The sequence below is a fragment of the Synchiropus splendidus genome, chromosome 5 (genome assembly GCF_027744825.2).
Source record: "Synchiropus splendidus isolate RoL2022-P1 chromosome 5, RoL_Sspl_1.0, whole genome shotgun sequence".
NCBI classification, from domain to species: Eukaryota; Metazoa; Chordata; class Actinopteri; order Syngnathiformes; family Callionymidae; genus Synchiropus; species Synchiropus splendidus.
This window is the reverse complement of record NC_071338.1, coordinates 9,501,274-9,520,640: the sequence shown is the minus strand read 5'-3', so window position 1 is coordinate 9,520,640 and position 19,367 is coordinate 9,501,274. Positions and strand designations below refer to the sequence as shown.

The following is a 19,367-nucleotide window of genomic DNA, read 5'->3' as shown; positions in this document are numbered from 1 at the left end:
CATACATGAAATGACAAAAATAAATTAATGTATAAAATAGAATGAAATAAAAATGTCAAATCATAACGTGCCTAAAAGTAAGTGTACTAAGTACATTGCATGATCACATGATTTGTCATGTGAAACTTCATATTTGTTGGTTTCCTTTGTCCATCATTGTCGTTGTGGAGAACTCTGTTTGTTCTCCTCTGTCCCACATGTCCACAGGTAGATCTGATTACTGTCTGTTGAGCTCTGTTTTCTTTCCTGAGTCCTCAACTGGCTGTGATCCAAAAGCAGATGTCAATGATTACCCGCTACTGTAAAGCAGTGGCCGTGGAGATCTTAAGAAGTATATCATGTGAAAAAGACTGGTGTTGCTCTGAAGCAGCTGCCAATCTGAAGTGTGTGGGCCATATGGGCTGCTACACCCATGGATCAGAGGCCCCTTTATATGGCAGTGCAGGATTACCAGCTCCTCATTTGCCACATTAGCCGACACACGAAACACTGGAATAGGATTAGATAAGGGAGTAAGACAATCACGGTCACAACATGAGCAAATTGGCTGCTAATCCGTCTTGAATTTTCAGTCTTAAACGGACAACAAATATTTTACACTGCTTTGTGGTTTTGTTAAGTTTGTATTTAGAATATATGTTTCAGGGTCAACATTTTACAGTGCACAACCCGAGGAATAGGTTGAGCAGTGGTTGCCAGAAATTCATTCACCTGGGTGTGTGCCAATAAAGAAACAGGAAATAGCACAATATTGCAATACTGTGTCTCATCCTTTGTTTTGTTGCTTCCTTTAAACAGTTTTAATCCCCACATTTGCATAATTACACTGACATTACACTGTGCATCATAGTTTTATATCATAAAAGTATTATTCTACATCAGTTGAAAATTCAAAGCTATTGTAAATAGAGTTTATTAATTCTTTCTATTGAGGTTAATTGGCATGGATTGGATTAGTATCACAATATTATATATATACAGGGAAGGCTTCGGAATAAATGGAGGTTGAGGACTATATTTATAAGGTGAGGTGAGTGAATATAGTCGTCAGGCAGCGGAGCAGCAAGCGAAAAGCTTCATGTAGCCTAATACAGACTCCCTCTGTGCCCGTATTTACGGTGATTATAAAGAAAAAAACATCTTGCTGAACCGCACCTGGCGCAGGTGAGTAGATTTCTTGGCGATTTCGTGGCAACGACCGCCATCTAGTGGTTATTTGGATTATAAACATGGACCTCCGGGTTCACGGCATCTTATTTAAGAACATAAGAACATTTCGTTATGGTCAACGTTTTTCATTTGTAGTATTCTGGAACCAGACATGTCCTATTCCCAATGAAGAAGGCTCAGTACGAGAAAGCCAATCCAGTGGAATAAAGGCAGTCTCAGTTCACACTTTAAACCAGTAGAGGGAGACGTTGCTCCAGATCAGTGTGGACGCGCTTTTGTAAATTAAATGAAGGCTGACACGAAATAATGTGGGAAATACATGAATAATAAGCACTGATAAACTTCATACCTTCGAACACCAATCAACCTTTATAGTTTTGAGGGGATCAATGTTCCATTTTCAATGTTGACACATTGTGAAATTCCACCCTCCTGCGCCACTCACTGGCGCGCTCACACCACGACTCCTCCCCCTCCAGCGCCCAGGGTAATTGGTACTGAGGGGTATCAGTGCCTGGATGCAGCTGTGAGAGCGGCACACATCTGGACAGCGCGGGAGTCAGCTGGATCCAACTTACTTTGGTATCGATATTTGTAAAACACACATATATTATGATCATTTAGTCATTTGAAGACGCTGCCGGACAGAACGTGTTCATGGATGCTGGAGATAAAACAGCTGGATGGAAAGCAGGAAACATCTGCAACTGGATGTGACACCACGTGACTTTTTCGCTTGAAGCCTACGGAAAAAAAACGTTGATATTCCGGTGACATGAACACGACTGCAAGAGAGGAATGAATCGCGCGATTTCTGCCGAGGAGATGCGCTCTGCGCCTAAAAAAGGATCAAAATTTTCCAAATCTTTCCCGAGCAAGCGCTTCGTCAAGCTTGGGAGGAAGACAAGTGAAGGCTCCCTGCAGTGAGTGAAAGATAACTTATTGTGCTAGTTATTGTGTGTTTAACTGATAGAATTGTCCTCGACTCTTTATAGACATAATGAATTTTAATTGATAGTTTATAGTAATACTGCTTTTTACTGTAGCTTTTCTGACAGGGAAGAAGAGCATTGAGTAACTACATATACGTGTAGAAAAAAAGTATTGTATTTTAATTCATGAAGTCAGTGATTATAGATTTTTTATAGTGTCAAACTCACCAAATTCATCCATTGACATTTCGACATGTTAAATATTATTTTTGTAGAGAATAAAACTTCACCCAACTAGAATTATTGTTGTAAAAGAATTGAAGCCAGGAAATTATTCAATCCATTTTCAAAATTAGACCAACTATTTTATTTTATATATATTCATCTATGTGGAAATTGACAGCAGCCATTTCTTTTATCACACCTTGTCTTTGGATGTTTAGCTCATCTTCTTCCACCAGTCCATCAGCTGAAACAGATGTGACCTTCAGACAGCCGAGCAAGAGCCGCTTACATCGTCATGCCAACCGACTCTCCGGTGTCTTCTTCCCTGCATCTGCCTCAAGCTCAGGCTCCTTGGCTTTGGGTTCAGGTGTCAGGTGGTCATACCGGGACAAGAAGAGATGCAGTAAGTCCCTGCCCTAAGTGCGACAGTGAAACTCTATCTATCTACTGTGGCTAATATTCCATACTGAATAATTAGAGCTCATAGTAACATTACATTTCATATTTTATGTGCTCACATTTGTTGACCATGACGTGCAAATACACAGATTTTGAAGAAGAGGCAAAATTCATCTTCACCCAGACCCTGAATGTCAAAAGCAATTTCAGTTAGCAACATTTTGGTTTTGTTCATTATAAACAGCTGTCCTGTCTTTGACTTATTCAGCTACACAAATAGCATTGCTAATAAATGAGCTAATCAAAGCAGGAAAATGTTGCATGATCACATTTCCACTGATCAAGGGGGCAGGACAAAAATGTAAAATTAAAGATGAAAGTAGGAGTGGGACAGAACTGAACAACAAGCAACCACCGAATTAAGCAGCATTAAGAATTGTCATGCAAAAAACTAAAGCCAGAGGCAAAGGAAAACAGCATGAGAACATGGCAATAGCTACAGTCAACTGGAAAAAGAAGCCACAGTATTAAATAGAAATATCTTTGTTGAGGTTTGCACAGGAATTTTAAGTGACATGATGAAAGATAGGCAACACTTTTCTGTTACTGAGGTTCAAGCTGTCGACAAAAGCCCATGGTTCATCTCTACAAGTTACTCATTTCTCTAATCTACGTGCTAATGCGAGTCTGCAATGACAACTGTCCGATATGCTGCTCCAATAGATGATCTGGAATCAGACAACGACTGCGAGCTGTCCAGTCAGATCACGGCTCCTGGAATCCTGAAGGTGTTCGGAGGTGAGATCTGTAGAGGGGCCCACTACAAGAGTGTTCTGGCCAGCACCAACTCCAGTGCAGCAGAGCTGGTCAAGGAAGCTCTGGATAGGTAAGATCACCCCTTTGTGTGTGTCTGTCTTGAGTGAAAACTGTTTTTCCCCACATGTTTTGTTTGCATCTGAACATAATGGGTGTGTTTTCTTCTTCTTCTGCTTGGGTAATATTCTGCTGCTGGTGTATCAGTTGAAATAAAAGGGCCCATATCCTGCCCAGAAACCACCCACTTGTAAGGGAAATACAGAGGTTTTTAAGGTTAACAGAGAGTGATAATGTCTCTGTCAAGTCCTGGGTTTACTGCTTGCTTCCATCCAGTTTCCTAGAATACCTCAAGCACAGGCATCCGTGAGGCATTGTGACAAGATGTCCAAGCCACATCCACTGGCGTCTCTTAAAGTGGAGCAGTAGTTGTTCTACTCTGGGCCTCTTCTGGATGATCAAGTTCAATCCTCTAGTTGGAACAGCAAGCCACGCCCTTGCATCTGGCTCTTGCACTTTCGGTCAATACTCCAAGTTAAGGGTCATTTCTAATGGGCTTCAACAAAGACCTGGGAGCCATTACATTACACTTTACATTATTTGCTCGAAGACAGAGAGAGTAAATCCTGTTTGTAGTGCTGAACATTGTCCTGCAATGGCAAGCATTCAGCTGCAGGAATTCAGGTTTGTGGAGTGTTGGCGCAGGTATTCATGTATAAAGTATATGAAACTACTGAACTAAAATGAAGAACGAAGAGATGGCAGTGCCACATTCACTAACATGGACAAAGGTCATCCCCATGTCAAACGATCGAATTAATCAAATTAATGTAAAGCAAATTTCACTTCACATGAAACGTTCACATCCTCAAAAAAAGGAACTTTATATTCCCTGGTAAATATATCGAGCTTATTCTAGCTAATGACCCTGCTAATGGTTAATGTTTGTCAATGCTGGACAGTAAAAAGTTACTAAATCCCCATGCAGTAACAGTTGGAGGTCGTTATAAGGTTACACTGCCGCTGGGTTCAGTGTGTAGATGGTGTTTCATAGGTTAAACATGTAATTTATAGGATTAAAATTACTTGAACAGGGTAGTAGTTATATATACTCCCTCATTTAACCATAAGATTCAGTCAGGGCGTCCAAAATGCCTCTGGTACATAAACATATCCACGTTTTATGACAATATGATATTCTCTAGCTGCGTTATTGAGGAAAAAACAATGTGTTTTTCAGCCGATAAGTCACTGCAGCAACACTAAATGTATCCCGAAAGGATAATGCGTACTATGAAAAACTAGTTTGTCTGTATCGGGTTCGCTGGAACATCTGAGGCTTACAGGCTTCTGAACTTGTGATATTTATTTCCAAATAAAGCTCATCTGAACGATCGATAAGGTGTGTATGCATCTTTCCGGTAATTGTGCAGCAACACACCGATGCTTTTGATATATATCCTAATATCCATTTCTCCGCATGCAGGTATGGGCTAGGGAAGGATGAGGCGGATTCATATGTTCTGTGCGACACCATTGGCTCCATCAGCAGCCACCAATGGAAGACAAAAGGTTTCAGAGTGGTGGGCAGCAATGAGAAACCCCTCCTGCTACAATCACTGTGGAAGCCGAGAGAAGGTCTTGCAAGACGGTTTGAGATCCAGAAGAGAAGCTGGGTGGAGGAGCAGGCCTCCAAAGACAGAGACACCATCACAGCTGGTACAGCTAGAACAACCTCCAACCAATCTTGACATTTTCAAGTTGAAAAGACAGCTGCAGCAAATTCAGAGGCCGTACATGTTTTTCATATCTCGTCCCCACTATCACACCAACATCAACATATATGCACTTTCTCCACTCTAAACTTACCGCTGATATTCCCACACATCCACTGACATGCAGTCCACTTCCGGAGGTTTAGTTGACTCAGCATGTGTGGCTGCTCCAGGTTGACAGTGGCAATGACGCACATCACCGGGAAACACACATTTACCCATTACAGCTGCATAAACCCCCTTTTGTTAACATCAACATTTGAAAAATCATAGTTCCCCTCAGTACTTGATCATTATCTTGGGCCACCAAGCTCAACAATGACACGTTGAAATGTTTCTTTTTTGCGCTTCCTAACTTCCTGACCATCCCAGTGATCCTTCCTGTTATTCGTGACCGTTGACCGCTATTTCAGGACAAGTTGATTTGGAACGTGGGCAGTTCAAAACCAGGATTCAGCTGTATTATATTATTGTATTTCTATCTCTGGCAAAAGGACTTTGGCTTTTCGGGAAAGACAAATGTGCTGGTAATTATGCAGTTGTCTTGAATGCAGATGTTTTTGTTTTTTCGCCGATGATCATTACAGAAATCACAATGTAAAAGTGCAATGAAATTGCACTCTGTAGTTGGTTGAATGGTCTTCTTCAGATGTTTAGATGTTTAGAATTAGCTCACCAGCCAAAGACTCACAGTTACAAACACAAACCCAATGACAGACAATTACGCAAAAGAACTTAGCTACTTAACCATTTACTTGATTTTATAAGCAATTCTTTTGATAGTTACATTGCTAGAGTATTATTCTTTCAAAAGAAGGTACTGTTTTTGAAGCAAGGAAATACAACAGACCTGTAACCCTTGTGGTCCATGGAGTGATTTTCAGTTTCAAAAACTTAAAACTTGAATTGCACTTCCACTTCCACCCTGATGTTTAAGATTATAAGTACAGATTCAAACGGGAGCTCACAGCCAGCACACATTCAGGGTGTATCACATCACTTGTTAGCAATGTGTCCACTTCACAGCGATATAGTAGTCATTACTGTTCTGTCTTGGTTTTCAAGGTTTGACATGACAGTTTGGCAAAACAGATATTTAATTCTTGCAGGCATCAATGCTCAGGCTCGAAGGTTGCAAAAGAGCCATTCCAGAGTCAAGTCAACGCTCATCGAGAAGAAGACCGACCAACAGGGTCATGGGAGGAACAGAAGTGTGTTGGATCTGTCTCACGTTGGTAAAACCAAAGACGAGCTGATCAGTCGTCTGGAGGAATCTCTGGGCCAGGGCTCTAATGCTCCATCAGAAAGCTTCAAAGAAGATTATGTACAACTAACATCTGCACCGGAGGAAGAAAGTGAGCAGCAGGACGAAACAGAGACCCTCTGTCCATTAGAGTCAGGAGGTGAGAGGGAAGCAGAGGAGTCAGAGAGGGAGGAGACGGAGAGCAGTGATGACAACAACACACAGTTCTCCATTCACCCTCCTCGGGATTGCCCATACCTCCTCCTGCTGCAGGGCTACAGCCTCACACAGGTACCACATTCATGCTTCTTATTGGTATTCAGCCTCGACTGATCAAGACTTGGAGCAAAGTAAACATAGCAGGGATTTGTGGACCCCCAACTGGACTGAAGCAGCCCCAGTGGGGGGCTCATTTCTGCCCACATAAGCACTGCATTAGCCATATATTTGGACACTGGGGCTGCCAATGTGAATAATCTTAAACATTGGCTGCGACATTATGAAACATCAATTGTAGAAAGTTGTTGATAGAACAAATGTTTTTTTTTTTCACGTAAGTAAGCACTGTAGCTAAATTACATGCAGTGGAACAGAGAAGCTGGGAATGACGTAGCAACTTGGCTTCATATGTTTCTTTCTCTCCACAGGACTTTGTTATCTACCTGCTGGCAAACCCGACCATTCTGATTGGAAGCTCCCACGGCACTGCGAACGAATCAAAGCCAGATATCGTCCTCGCGTCACCCGACATCCTGCCCAAACATTGCTGTCTTCATCGCCACAGCTTGCCCAGTCCCACTGTCCTCCGCCCTTGTCAGGGAGCCAGCGTCATGAGGAATGGTGAGGTTGTCAAAGAGGAAGTACTACTGGCTCCAGGGGATGTCATTGGACTGGGTCACAACTACTTGTTTCTTTTCAAGGATCATTTAAGCAACAAGGTAACTGACATTTTCAGAAGCTTGTCAGCACATCTTGATCACTTTTCCTTTGTTGTAGGAAGAAACATGTTGCAAACTGACTCAGTCGAGTGTGTCTCCAGCTGCTGGGTTAATGCTGCATCCAAACTCTGCCACTGAAAGTAAAGAGAAGATCATGGCCACCTTGAGCCCCCCCTTCATTACCTCACCAGAGGGCCACTACTTCACGCTGAGCTACCAGCCAGAGGATGAAGCAAGAATCATCCGTGAGATAGTTGCAATGGGGGACAGAAAAACGGAGCACAGGCCTCCGCTGTCAGTGGCCTTCCTGCTTTGTGTGTGTCTTCAGTGCTCCTCAGCACGTCTGCAGACTTCCGACCTGCGCAGACTGCTGCTGCTCACTGCAAATGGAGTCCAGAGCTCTGTGTGGGTGAGTTGTTGGAACATAAGTCCAGCACATTTATTCCAGTATTAATCATCTATCTTTCCAGTTAGCTGTAACCTGTGGCTGAATATGGCTTTTGATCCCTTAACCACATTTAATTCACATCGAGTTCAGTAACAAATTAGATCAAGCAAGCGCTACCATTGCTCCCTGCTTGAATCATCGTATCAAATCCATATGATGACGTGTTTAATTGGACAGATTGATCAAAAAGATGAGAATGTTGTGGAAACTTTGGGACCTTTTGAAAGGGCTTTGCAAGAGAAGTCTCTTAAGCAATAAGATCTGCGTAGTAGACCGTTCCAAACTGGAATGCTTTTCGGAACATCAGTTGCCATGTGTTCGAAAACTGCTTCGCCCTGTTTAGTTGAAACATCTGCCGTCAATAGCTTGAGTGTATTCTGAACCAAAAAAAGACACATGGAATCTGATTGAGAAAAGTTATCTCATTTTCTGTGTCCATCAGAAACATCTGCTCTGCAGTTGGTGCAGTACTTTTAAGATGCCGTGGAAAACATATTTAACGGTTGCAAATTTCAATTGCTGTGTTTACAATAATAGTATAGCATCTGAACTCCTGTGTTTAACAATTGGGGCAATGTTCCAGATCTTATGAGATTCAAATGGAACGCCTCCTTGAGAGCATCGACATCTGTGGTTGTGCCTTTGTGTTGGGGCCTTTGTTCAGCAGTTATTTCTGCTCCACTGTGTTCAACATATCGAACAACTATACCAGCAACTTCAGATGAAAACGGTAACTTAATAATGGCTTTGGCATCACTGGGCAAAAAACTCACCTGTAATGGTCTTAAAAGTCTTTATCTGTTGCAGTATGTTTGACGTACATGTCTCATTTTTTTCTCATTTCAATGTTCAATGGGGAAAAAAAAATTAAAGAGCGCTCAAGCTGAGGTGGGACACTACTTATCCTAAGGGACCACACCCGTTGTCAAGCAGTGAAATGCTGGGAGAGCAGGCAGGGGAATATGAACTTGTCACAGGAAAATACAAACTGTTTAAAAGAAGAACTAAATAGAAAAAGATTTAGAGAAGATAAGCTATAATTCATATTAAATTGTATATTATTATTATTATTATTATTATTGTTTTTGTTATTATTATTATTATTATTTAGACCTATGGACAAAATATTAATATAATATATTAGTACATTTCCCCCCATATATTTGTTTTCGATTTTGAGGGACAAGAAATGTAAACATGACAGAGAACTTTAACTAGCTATAATTAGAGTTGGAGTGGTAATGAATAGTAGAAATAATGTTAGTACGTTTTATATTAGATACTTAACTAGAGATGCTTGTTATTTTATGCTAACACATACTATAATTTTCCAGTCCATCACTTGCTTTTCTAAATACTTTTCGCACAGTATCAGCAATAGGGATTGTGACTGGTGTCAGTCCAGTTGAAGCATGACTGATACTGACTGGTGTGTGTCTGTCTTCCTTTCAGGATTACACAAAAAAGTTGGCTGCAGCACAAAATGAAGTGTAAGAGACCACCTCTCTGGCATCCTGCTGCTTCTCACTGTCAACTTGTTCTAACAATTATTTTTGCTTGCTCAGCACTGTGGGTGTTGGCTCCTGCCAGGATCTTATCTCAGGACTGCGCCCCCTTGTGACATGGCTCTCCAACAGCTTGGAATTGTTGCAATTCATCCAGAGTGATTTGCTGATGATCCTACGATTGAGGGCTGAGAATGAGAGAGAAGAAGAAGGGAAAGGAAGAGTGGCGCAAGATGAGCGTTTGGGTAAGTCTTTTCACTCCATGATAATTTGATGGGTTACAATATTTTTTTGTCCCAAGAGGTAAAACATTTTTGCTGTATGTATACAGGTTGAATAAGGTTTTGAGTTTTTTTGTGCACCACTGTTACCACGATTTCTGTCCTCCAGCTGCCATGGAACTTCAGTTATCTCAGGTCCAATCTGCTAGTGAGGAAACCACAACTGTGTTGGAAGAAGTCATCATGCTCTGTTTCCAGCAGTGTGTTTACTATATCACTAAGGTGAGAAGATGATTGAGATCCATGCCTGAGCGCTGTCTTGCACTTTACTAGATATGTGTATGCGAGAGAAGTCAAACTGAGTCAACTGAATCAAGACCATTTTATAGTCTGCCCAATGTATATATATACACACATATATATATATATATATATATATATATATATATATATATATATATATATTGCTTAGTGTCCAAGTCACTCGGTCACTGTGTCACGGGTTGTTATGGCAGTTCACCCGACGTCTATTTGTGTAATGTGCGGTTTTAAATAAATAACCAGATGGGTCTGAGAAGTGAAAGCACAGTGACCTGCTCCGGCACTTTCCTCTCAGACAACACTGTGGGCTTATAGAGCCGACACCAGACAGTGGTGATCATTGTGAAGTCAGGGAGGATGAAGAAGCTGAAGTGATGCACAAGAGTCTTTCATCACGAATGCTCGCATTTCCACTGATAGAAAAACAAACCGTCTTCTTTCAAAAGCAAGAGTTTGTCACGGATTTTAGGGGTTTAAAGGACGAACAGTGGATCTTGAGATGTCAGGTAGGTTTTTGACACAAGTCGCACATGTGAATGGCTTCTGCCTAGGAAGGTGGTGTCAAACTTTATCAAGCAAGTTTTAAGCATTGACCATATGGCAGACCACATTTATGTATTGAAGAGTCAATAACTAGCCCCTGAAATTAAAAGGCTTAATAAGTACTGCATTAGTCTCATACTGTTTATTATCAGAGGATTGTTAAAGTTTAGTTCTTCACTCTGTCTCATAAATCAGAAGACACCTTGAAGCATAAGCATAAATCTGCTTTCTATCTTTAATCAATTGCATTTCTTACTTACTTACTTACTACTGAGTTTAGAATAACTTGAGTGCCTTGAATGATTCAGTGCGGAAGAGGCTGGGGTGAGGGATCACCTGAGACCTTTTTAAACACCGTCATAAAGACTTATTTTTTGGTGTCAGTTCTAAAGAACAGAAGTGTATGTCAACCAAGAAAGAACCGGAGCTGGAGCTGATCTCATCCTGCTTTTCAAAATGTCAAATTTGGTGCCGCTGTCATTTCTAGTAGACGGTTTTCAGCTACTATGGTCCCAATCTGGGACTTCTCAGCCTCCAGTCTCCAGTGTAGATCAGGAAATCCAAGGAACCACCCAGCATGGAACTGTACTTGGAATATTTTAGACAAATTTCCATCAGAGGGTGTGGGTTACTGCATGAGCCAGAAAATAACCACAAGGAAACTGGCCTGCATCATGAATTAACTTCCTTTGTTGGTAACCAGACGGGACACGATGGTGTGTGAGGTGCCCCAACAGTATTTAGTGACTGTAAAGATTAGTTTGGTTGGAATGAGTTACCAGTGAGGTCCCTAAACGTCTTGCGACAATCCTTGTTGAGACACAATAGCTTGACCTTTCTGAAAACATGCTTATGGTTTGTGGTGAAGCTTAAGAAGGGATTTAGGTCAGTGCGAATTGCGCAACATATCAAAGAGCTCAATTTGTTGGTATAGTGTCCTGTTTGTCGGCACGACATGGGTCTGAAAGTTGTGGAATGAAACACAAAGGCGCCACTGGTGAGCAGCTATTTGAGCATTGTGATGGAGACTCATTCTGCCAGGCTTGTGGTCGGACTGTGTGTACTTGCTCATCACAATGATCGCACACAAATAGGCAGTCAGCACGGGACACACACTGTGAGAAAATCAGACCCTCCAATGTTTGGTGTAACTCCAGGCTGTCAAAGAGTTGAATGAATCGTCTCTGCTTGTAACATTTTTCCATGTAGATCACAAGGTTCTCAGAGCTGGTTTCCATGGTCTCATGTGTGACGGGAGTGGTTCGCTCGCTCTGTGTTTAGGTCTCATTCAGCCGCTGCTGGCTGCTGAAACCTTACAGTAATTGTAAGATGATCCTCGCTGTGTGGATTCCTCGAGAAATTCTCACTCAGCAGTCTTGCTGCAGCACTATGCCAATCCCACATGAGCCATATTCCGGTTTTCAGGAATGCGGCTCCACAACCAGGCTGGCCTTGAATGGTTGGAGGGGTTGGGCGTGAGAGTCGCCTGGATATCCTCGGAGGGCTAAGCCCACCAAAAACTGCTCTTGTCTGTGACCACAATCCACAAGGAGACAATTGTATTCGCTAATGAATTTAGTTTACATTCTCACAAGCTGTTGGGTGGAGATTGGTTGAAAAATCACTTGCAAAAAACATTTCCTTCTCATTCCGCGTCACTAGGTTCTGCACCCCATTCTTATGGGCCTGTTGGACTGCAACCCATTCAGAGAGAGCGCGGGCTCACCGACAAGTGGTGGGCTGAGGACTCCCTATGAGCTGGAGCAACTTGTGCTTGTCTTGAGTGAGACAGGACGGCTTCTGTCCGAGCGCCTGCTCCACCCCGAGATGTCCTCACAGCTTATGGCCTACCTCTTCTACTTCATCAATGCTTCGCTCTTCAACTCCCTGATGGAGAGAGGTACTGCTGGTCTAGCCTTTTATTTTGACCCATAAATCTGCCCCAAACTAGACCAGACCATATCCAGCAAACAGCCTTATAAACAAAAAATTAGCTCGACCCTCCAAATGCCCATCGTAGGGGCGCACAATTGAATTTCTAGTGGGCCACATCAGACAGTATACTGCCAGTGTTTTCATGGCTCTATATATATAAAATTAATAAATGTTTTTAATAGCGACATAGGGACGTTTTTATAGGAATGTTAATTGAATTTAGTTTTAGCGTTTGTAAACAAAATTAAACATAACAGAAGAAAAATGTAGCTCCCTTATAGGTCAAGGCTTGAAACACAAAATATAAAATATAAAATATTATAGAGTTGGATAATTACAGAAAGAGGGCCGCATGAGTCTGCAACGACATGATGCAATACAATATGATAATCGTGCTGCTGCAATGAATGGTGATTTACTTTATGTAACATACAGTTCCGGTGCTTCTGTTTTGCAAATGGAGAAAAGCTAATTCCAGTTTCAGAGAGCAATTGTCTGGACGAAAACAACCTGTGATCTAATAGTAGTAGCAAACATGGTTGTTTAGTGAGCGAAAAGTAGGGTTGTTCATTCTCAATCCATCAGCCTTCTGTTCATCCATACAGGATAAAGTGTGAATCATCCAGACGAGTGACGAAACGCTGCACGTTTCATGGTTTTTGGTCCATATTATACTACTGTACCAAACTACTAGCCAGTAATGATGGGGTATCTGAAAACTTTAGGACTGAGAAATTCAACATCTATTTACGGTTAGAACATATCGTCATTATTTTCAGCTCAAATATGAATTTCAAAGGATTAATTTTTATGATGAAATGTTATTCAGAAAGTCAGTTTGAATTCATCAGTGATTGTTAAGCATGCTTTACAGTCTGAATGCCTTTCTAGTTGTATGATATTGTTTCCTCACCATAATGTATGCATTCGTTGAATTAAAATAAGTGACATCTGCTGTATGAAGTGAGTTAAAGTGAGAAGTTGCTCATCCATAGTCACTGTCAACTTCAAGTGCATTCAAACAATACTTCAAGGATTCAAATCGACAGCACTTTTAAAAACTGACACTGTCTTACAGCACGGTTCTTCTTCCGTAATCTCATTTGCTGGTTCATCGTGAGCATTGTCCACAAAACTATTAGCCGTGTTTAGAACAATTGCAGGATGTGGTCACGTCTCATTCTGAATTCTCAGTGGTTGAAACATAACCTCGCCAGAGCAGCGTTAAGTAGTGAGATCCTGGCAAGCAATAGAAGTCATGCAATTGAGCTACATTATCTTTTTTATGCAATATTGAAAGTTGTAATGTACAGAAACAGTCGCTCATTCCAAACTCCTATTTCAACTTTTGCTTTGGCTTGATTCTAATTCAGGCTCAGAGCCGGGTTTCTATCAGTGGTCTCGAGGTGTGTGTATGCGGGCAAACCTGGATCTGCTCCTGGACTGGGCTCACGCCGCTGGACTGGGAGAACTAGCCTTGGAGCACACACTCACATTCTCGACTGCAACTAATCTGCTGGCGACGCCTCGGAAAAATTTACTGCAGGTAATGTAAAGGAAGAACTTCCCAGACATCTGAAAGGTCACAGGAAAGTTCAGAGTTGAGGTTTACCTGATCTGAAAATGAGTGACATATTGAGACAATGAAGCTCAACTTCTGCTTCCCTGCAAATGATGTGAACATTGGAGATTTTTTATTTATTTAATCTATAATTAAACAAATAACAATGGAAAGTCATTTGAAAGTATAAAGATACATTAACATTATAGATGACTTGACAAAATGTCCACACAACATCATGAAAAATTGACTTTCTTGAGAGACACAAGTGGGGATTAGCCAGCATTGGCTTCCTCCCTAGGGTCAATGGGAGCAGTTGCTATTAAAAGTCAAACTTGTCTTTTATTTTTGAGCTCATAAAATTTGAAACATATTCTGTATGTGTGTTTGCAGACATCTTGGGCAAGCCTTCGACGTGAATACCCCACTCTGAGTCCGGCACAACTGAACCACCTTCTGAGTTTTTACAGTCCAGCGTCTCCGTGCCGACACATCTGGACCCCGTCTGTTGAGGACCGAGCGGCAGCACACGACACTGGTGAGAGGCCTTCATAAATGTGCCAATAACATTCCATTCTTTCGCTGTTGTCATGTAACATGAGTGTGGTGTGCTCAGCGGATATTTTGGAGGACTTTGATGAGCATCATCCACTGGTCCTACCAGATGTTGGAGATGAGTTTCATCTCAGAGGCATGGTCACTGACTGTGGCCTGGCGGAGCAACTGAACCAGCTTCAAGAGTTTATAAAGAACCTCAACAACTCAAATTCCATCAAAGACTCTGTCGCTCAGGTACGTCAAATCCTGCTCCCTTTTCAGAGCAAAAATGAAATCCTGTTCAAAGTTGCCTTTGGTTTAGCTCATGACGTCGTCATCATCATGTAGCTCATATTTCTAGGAATCGCGTATCAAAATGGAATTAAGATTTTAAGGAGAAAAAATAATAAAATAAAAAAATAAAATAATACTCCAACATACTGTTCATAAAAAACATTTACAATCCTTAAAATGGGGAATTATGACGGTGTAGGAGCTTACAGTGTAATATGTGATAAAACGATGGGTACAGATTTATCCTCGAATGTTTTAGTCGGTAAGAACTATGGCACGACCAGCTCGCTGTCCAATAGGTACCTTTTGTAAATAAACGACAGATGGCGCCAGAGTGACTCTGAGAACCTGCAATAAACGGTGAATTCGAACAGGGAGCAGAAAGCAGGCGCTTTCCATCCACCAGGAACAACAGCTTATTTGAAACTTACCTTCAAACAGGTCAGTACATTAAAATGGACCTGTATGTATAGTGCAGCAGGTGAAGTTTATGACTTGAATATTGATTATATGTGTATCTTTCTGGAGATCCAAAAACAATGATGCATGAGCATTATTGAAGCTTTTCAACACCTGCTTAAAACAGAAACATAAACAAAAATACACCATATTTAGTGGCACCTTTGGTCAAAATAAATTCACATTTTATTGCAGAGGCATGCTCTCATGCACCCAAACAAGAGATGCTCTCTCCTTCTTTGGGTGCATGGAATTATGAACACTTCAAAATTTTAAAACAAAATCTTTCAGCACGAGAATGTCCCAAACATATTGCCAAATCTACACAGAAATGATTCACCAGACAACACAGAAACAAGCTCCTCACACGGCCATCTCAGCCCCCAGTGACTGAGCCCCATCGAAAACCTGTTGGGTGAGCTGAAGAAGAGCAGATGAGAAGACCCAAGTCGCTGGAGAGATTGAGTTACAAGCAATGGAGATCCCTCTCTCTGTATTCTCCTGTTGTTTCAAACATTGTAGGAGAAGATAAGATCCTGCTCTGTGGGGAAAATGTGGAACACATCTTAACCAGGGCAGTGCGTTTGTACAATTGTAATTCTATCTATGTGAGAACAGAGTGAGGTCATTTTTGCAAAGTGAGAACATTTTGGCCCGTCCTCACTTTGTTAAACCTCATTTTGAAGATTAAAACTTCAAGATAACTGGGACATTATAACTGAATTTAAGTTTGGTTTAGGTACCTCAATGAAGGTTAACCATTTGTTTTAAATGGATAAGTTTAGAGTAAGAGGCTGGGCAAAACATTCAAGTCAATGAAATGTCCCTACAAAACATAAAAACATAACATGTGAATGTGTGCGTAAACTCATCCATCCAGAGTCTGAATCAGTTTGGGAACTCTTCTGCTGCACCTCCATTACAGCCCTTCTCCTCCTATATGTTGGACCTCTCCTGCACCAAACACTTGTCCCGGACACTGCAGAACACAGAGCTGCAGGCTGCTGAGTTGGAGTCTAGTGAGGACATGAGGCTAGATCTGGACCGTTTCATCACTGATGCCGACACCCCCAAACTAGAGTCAGATATCTGGAAAAGAATTGATATTGACTCTTCTCCACATGGTTCCACTGTTGAGACACTTGAAGACGGTACAGAACATTTACACATTCACTGTTTGTATTTTTTCCCACAGTGATGCTCAACATTATTGCACTGTGCCTTCTCAGGTGGATTAGTCTCTGAATGTCTTGCTGCACTAAAGGTTGGCCATTTCAAGCCAGGTGGCAGCACCAGCAGAGGAATATCTGCTTTGATTGAAGAAGAGGAGGAAGAAGAGCTTTTGGAAAGCAACAGTGAGCTGTTTAGCCTGGAGCTACGGCGGGGCAAAAGAGGGCTTGGTCTCAGCCTAGTTGACACAAGTGTGAGTCACACGATACATGTCCGTGCAGGCCTACTCACATTTTATAGAAAGCATCTCTGAACTGTTATCTCAAACTCATTGAATGGCTTTTTCAGGAGACTTCTTTCAAGGTGAAAGGCATGCTCGTGGGGGCAGTGATTCCTGACTCCCCTGCAGGTCGCTGTGGGAAACTTCGCCCCGGTGATCAGATCTTGGCTGTTAATGCAGTCAGTCTGATTGGTCTGGACTATCACAGGTAAAGAATTCTTCCCTGAGCAGTGACTTGGAGCACATGTGGACTTTAGCAAGCTGTCCAATCCCTAAACAAGCAAACGCTTGACAAACGTGAGCAGTTTTCAATGGCCCTGTCTTGTTTGTAGGCTGCGATCAATAAGAAGGTAGAGTCCAAATTACTCTAAAAGAGGGCAGGCAGAAAGCTGACCCCGTACACAGATGCAAAGTTCTTGTGTAATCTGCCATTATTGAGAAAGCTGACTTAAATCACATTGTTTGAAGGCACAATAGGATTCCAGATGACCCTTGGCAATCTCATCTGAGGCCTCACCATAATCATTCACACAGCCTCACTATCAGAGCCTAGTCCAGGGTAGTGTGAGCTGGGATTCATTCAATCTAACTACAAAACCCAGCACATTCTCACTCTCAAGGCCTCAAAGTGGACTTTTGTGTCCTATACTGAAGGAAACGGCAGCATTCAGCCTGGCATGTTGACACATTGGCAGCGGGACACGTGAAAAAAAGACAGGTTGAGGTTGTTAGGGTAAGGTTTGGGATGGTGCTCCATCCATTCTATGTTCAATAATGTCTCTAATTGTTCTATAAAGGCCGTGCATTTTAGTCTCTGTGACCAAGGAGGAGAGCCACGTAAGCGGCTCTCATCTGACATCCAGTGTGAATGAATGGAGAGAGCTTCAGCACGTCTCCCAGTCTTCACGTGATCAGCCCCCGTCTTGTGCATCCATGCACTCCCGCGTGTGCTGCTCTCCTGTTCTCGCTCCGCTCCGCGACAAACGATTCATACCCACACCTGGTATTATATGGAAGTAAAACCATATTTTTGTTCTCTCCTCCCACGCAATGCTCCATGCGGCTGCACACAACACACAATCCACACTAACTCGCCAGGAACGCTACACAGGAAGCAAAACATTCCTTTAGTCCATTTAGACACCTGTGCGAATGCGTCAACATGCAATACTGAAGGTTGCCTTTTTCACGAGTTTAAGACACAAAAGTGCACTTTCCCAACGTCAATATACTGTGCCATGGGAGTGAGGAAGGGTTGAGAAAGCCGCGTCTGTGCCAGGAAGACAACTCCAATCTGTCTATTGTTAATGGTTCACTTTGATAAGGTCATACATCAAGTGTAAAGCAACTTTAAATTCATAAAATGGTTTTGCAAATATTTTTGCAAAAACTGTCAATCCTGTACTATCAGTAGCTCACATCCAAACAACACTGATGGAGGTTTTTAAAGTGAATGAGTGGTTTGCCTTTAACCTTTCCTAATCCGGACAAGGATAAGTTACACAACTCTGCCAGGAGAAATATTAACCAGACACCAGCGCTTCCCCACATGAATGTTCACTGCAGTCTCATCTCCTCTGGCATACCTCAAACTGGATGGTTTGTCATTCAGTTTTTCAGATGTCCTTTTTACCGATGATAAAAATAGCTTCTGTGAGTTATGTTAAAGCAAAACAGATTTTATACTACACCTATATGGTCACCTAAATGACTGTGTTCTTAAGAGATTCGACGTTTTTACAATTCTGTTTGTGGATGTACATTTCAAATAAGACTACCATTATTTGTAAACACAAAAAACAAACACAAAAGATGTGTCAAAACACAACCATAGTCCAAGGTACATATTTATCCTTAGGAAGATCACCTGCCATTGACTCTTGTACACCATTTTCTTAATGTCTTGCAGTGGGAAGGAGCTGATCCAAACGTCAGGGGATAGGCTGAAGCTGCTGGTGGCACCATCAGGCTGGACACACCAGACCATGAGGACTGATTGCTGACTCAACCATTTCCTCATCATTTATAACATTGCCATGATAAATTTGGGTGGTTGTGGAAAACTTCTGTTGCACTGAAAACTTTTACTCAAAGCAAATAAAATGTCACATTCATCATTGTGTCTTTGGTGGGTGATAAGCCCAAGTTTGACATAATAGAATTAACATTTTTAATATTTGTTTCTGCACTGAATGGTTTGCTCAAGAACTGTTAACTGTTATTTTATTTGGATTCTTGTTCATTTGGTTTGATGCTGACTGAAGCCAAGCAAATGTCTGTAGTTCCAACAGATTCTCATTCCTAAGGCGTCAAATATCGACCGGTCACAAGTTCACTTTGAGAGTTTGAGAAGTGCTGACTCAGCAGTGCACTTTCTTCACCATGGCACGCCCATAGTTATGACTGATGGCTGTTCAGGTCTGTAAGTCTCCAATTGGGAGACTGGAGACTTTCAGAAACAAGATCATGGCATCTGTGAGTTGGGTCAATTCTTAGTAGTTCTGAGATTTAAAAAATGGATTTCCTCATTGCTGCACTAAATATCTCCAATGACTCATGAGGAGCATGTTGAAGAATGCTACTGTCCCTTTAAGACTG

The 19,367-nt window shown here is 41.8% G+C and overlaps 1 protein-coding gene across 2 annotated transcripts; it reads left to right on the top strand.

Moving 5' to 3' along the window:
• The first annotated feature begins 1,701 nt into the window (after positions 1 to 1,701).
• On the top strand, positions 1,702 to 18,825 carry radil2b (Ras association and DIL domains 2b). 2 transcript variants are annotated; one of them, XM_053865737.1, is made up of 18 exons: positions 1,702 to 2,093; positions 2,564 to 2,730; positions 3,450 to 3,612; positions 5,026 to 5,258; positions 6,424 to 6,848; positions 7,205 to 7,495; positions 7,554 to 7,904; positions 9,396 to 9,433; positions 9,509 to 9,693; positions 9,839 to 9,951; positions 12,196 to 12,433; positions 13,842 to 14,014; positions 14,423 to 14,567; positions 14,646 to 14,821; positions 16,245 to 16,470; positions 16,549 to 16,742; positions 16,838 to 16,977; positions 18,679 to 18,825. In XM_053865737.1, the coding sequence occupies exons 1-18, from the start codon at positions 1,969 to 1,971 to the stop codon at positions 18,770 to 18,772; spliced, it is 3,477 nt and encodes a 1,158-aa protein (XP_053721712.1). In that variant the 5' UTR covers positions 1,702 to 1,968; the 3' UTR covers positions 18,773 to 18,825. The 2 variants fall into 2 exon arrangements, with proteins under 2 accessions (XP_053721712.1, XP_053721711.1); XM_053865736.1 differs by having other exon boundaries at positions 2,546 to 2,730.
• The last annotated feature ends 542 nt before the right edge of the window (positions 18,826 to 19,367 follow it).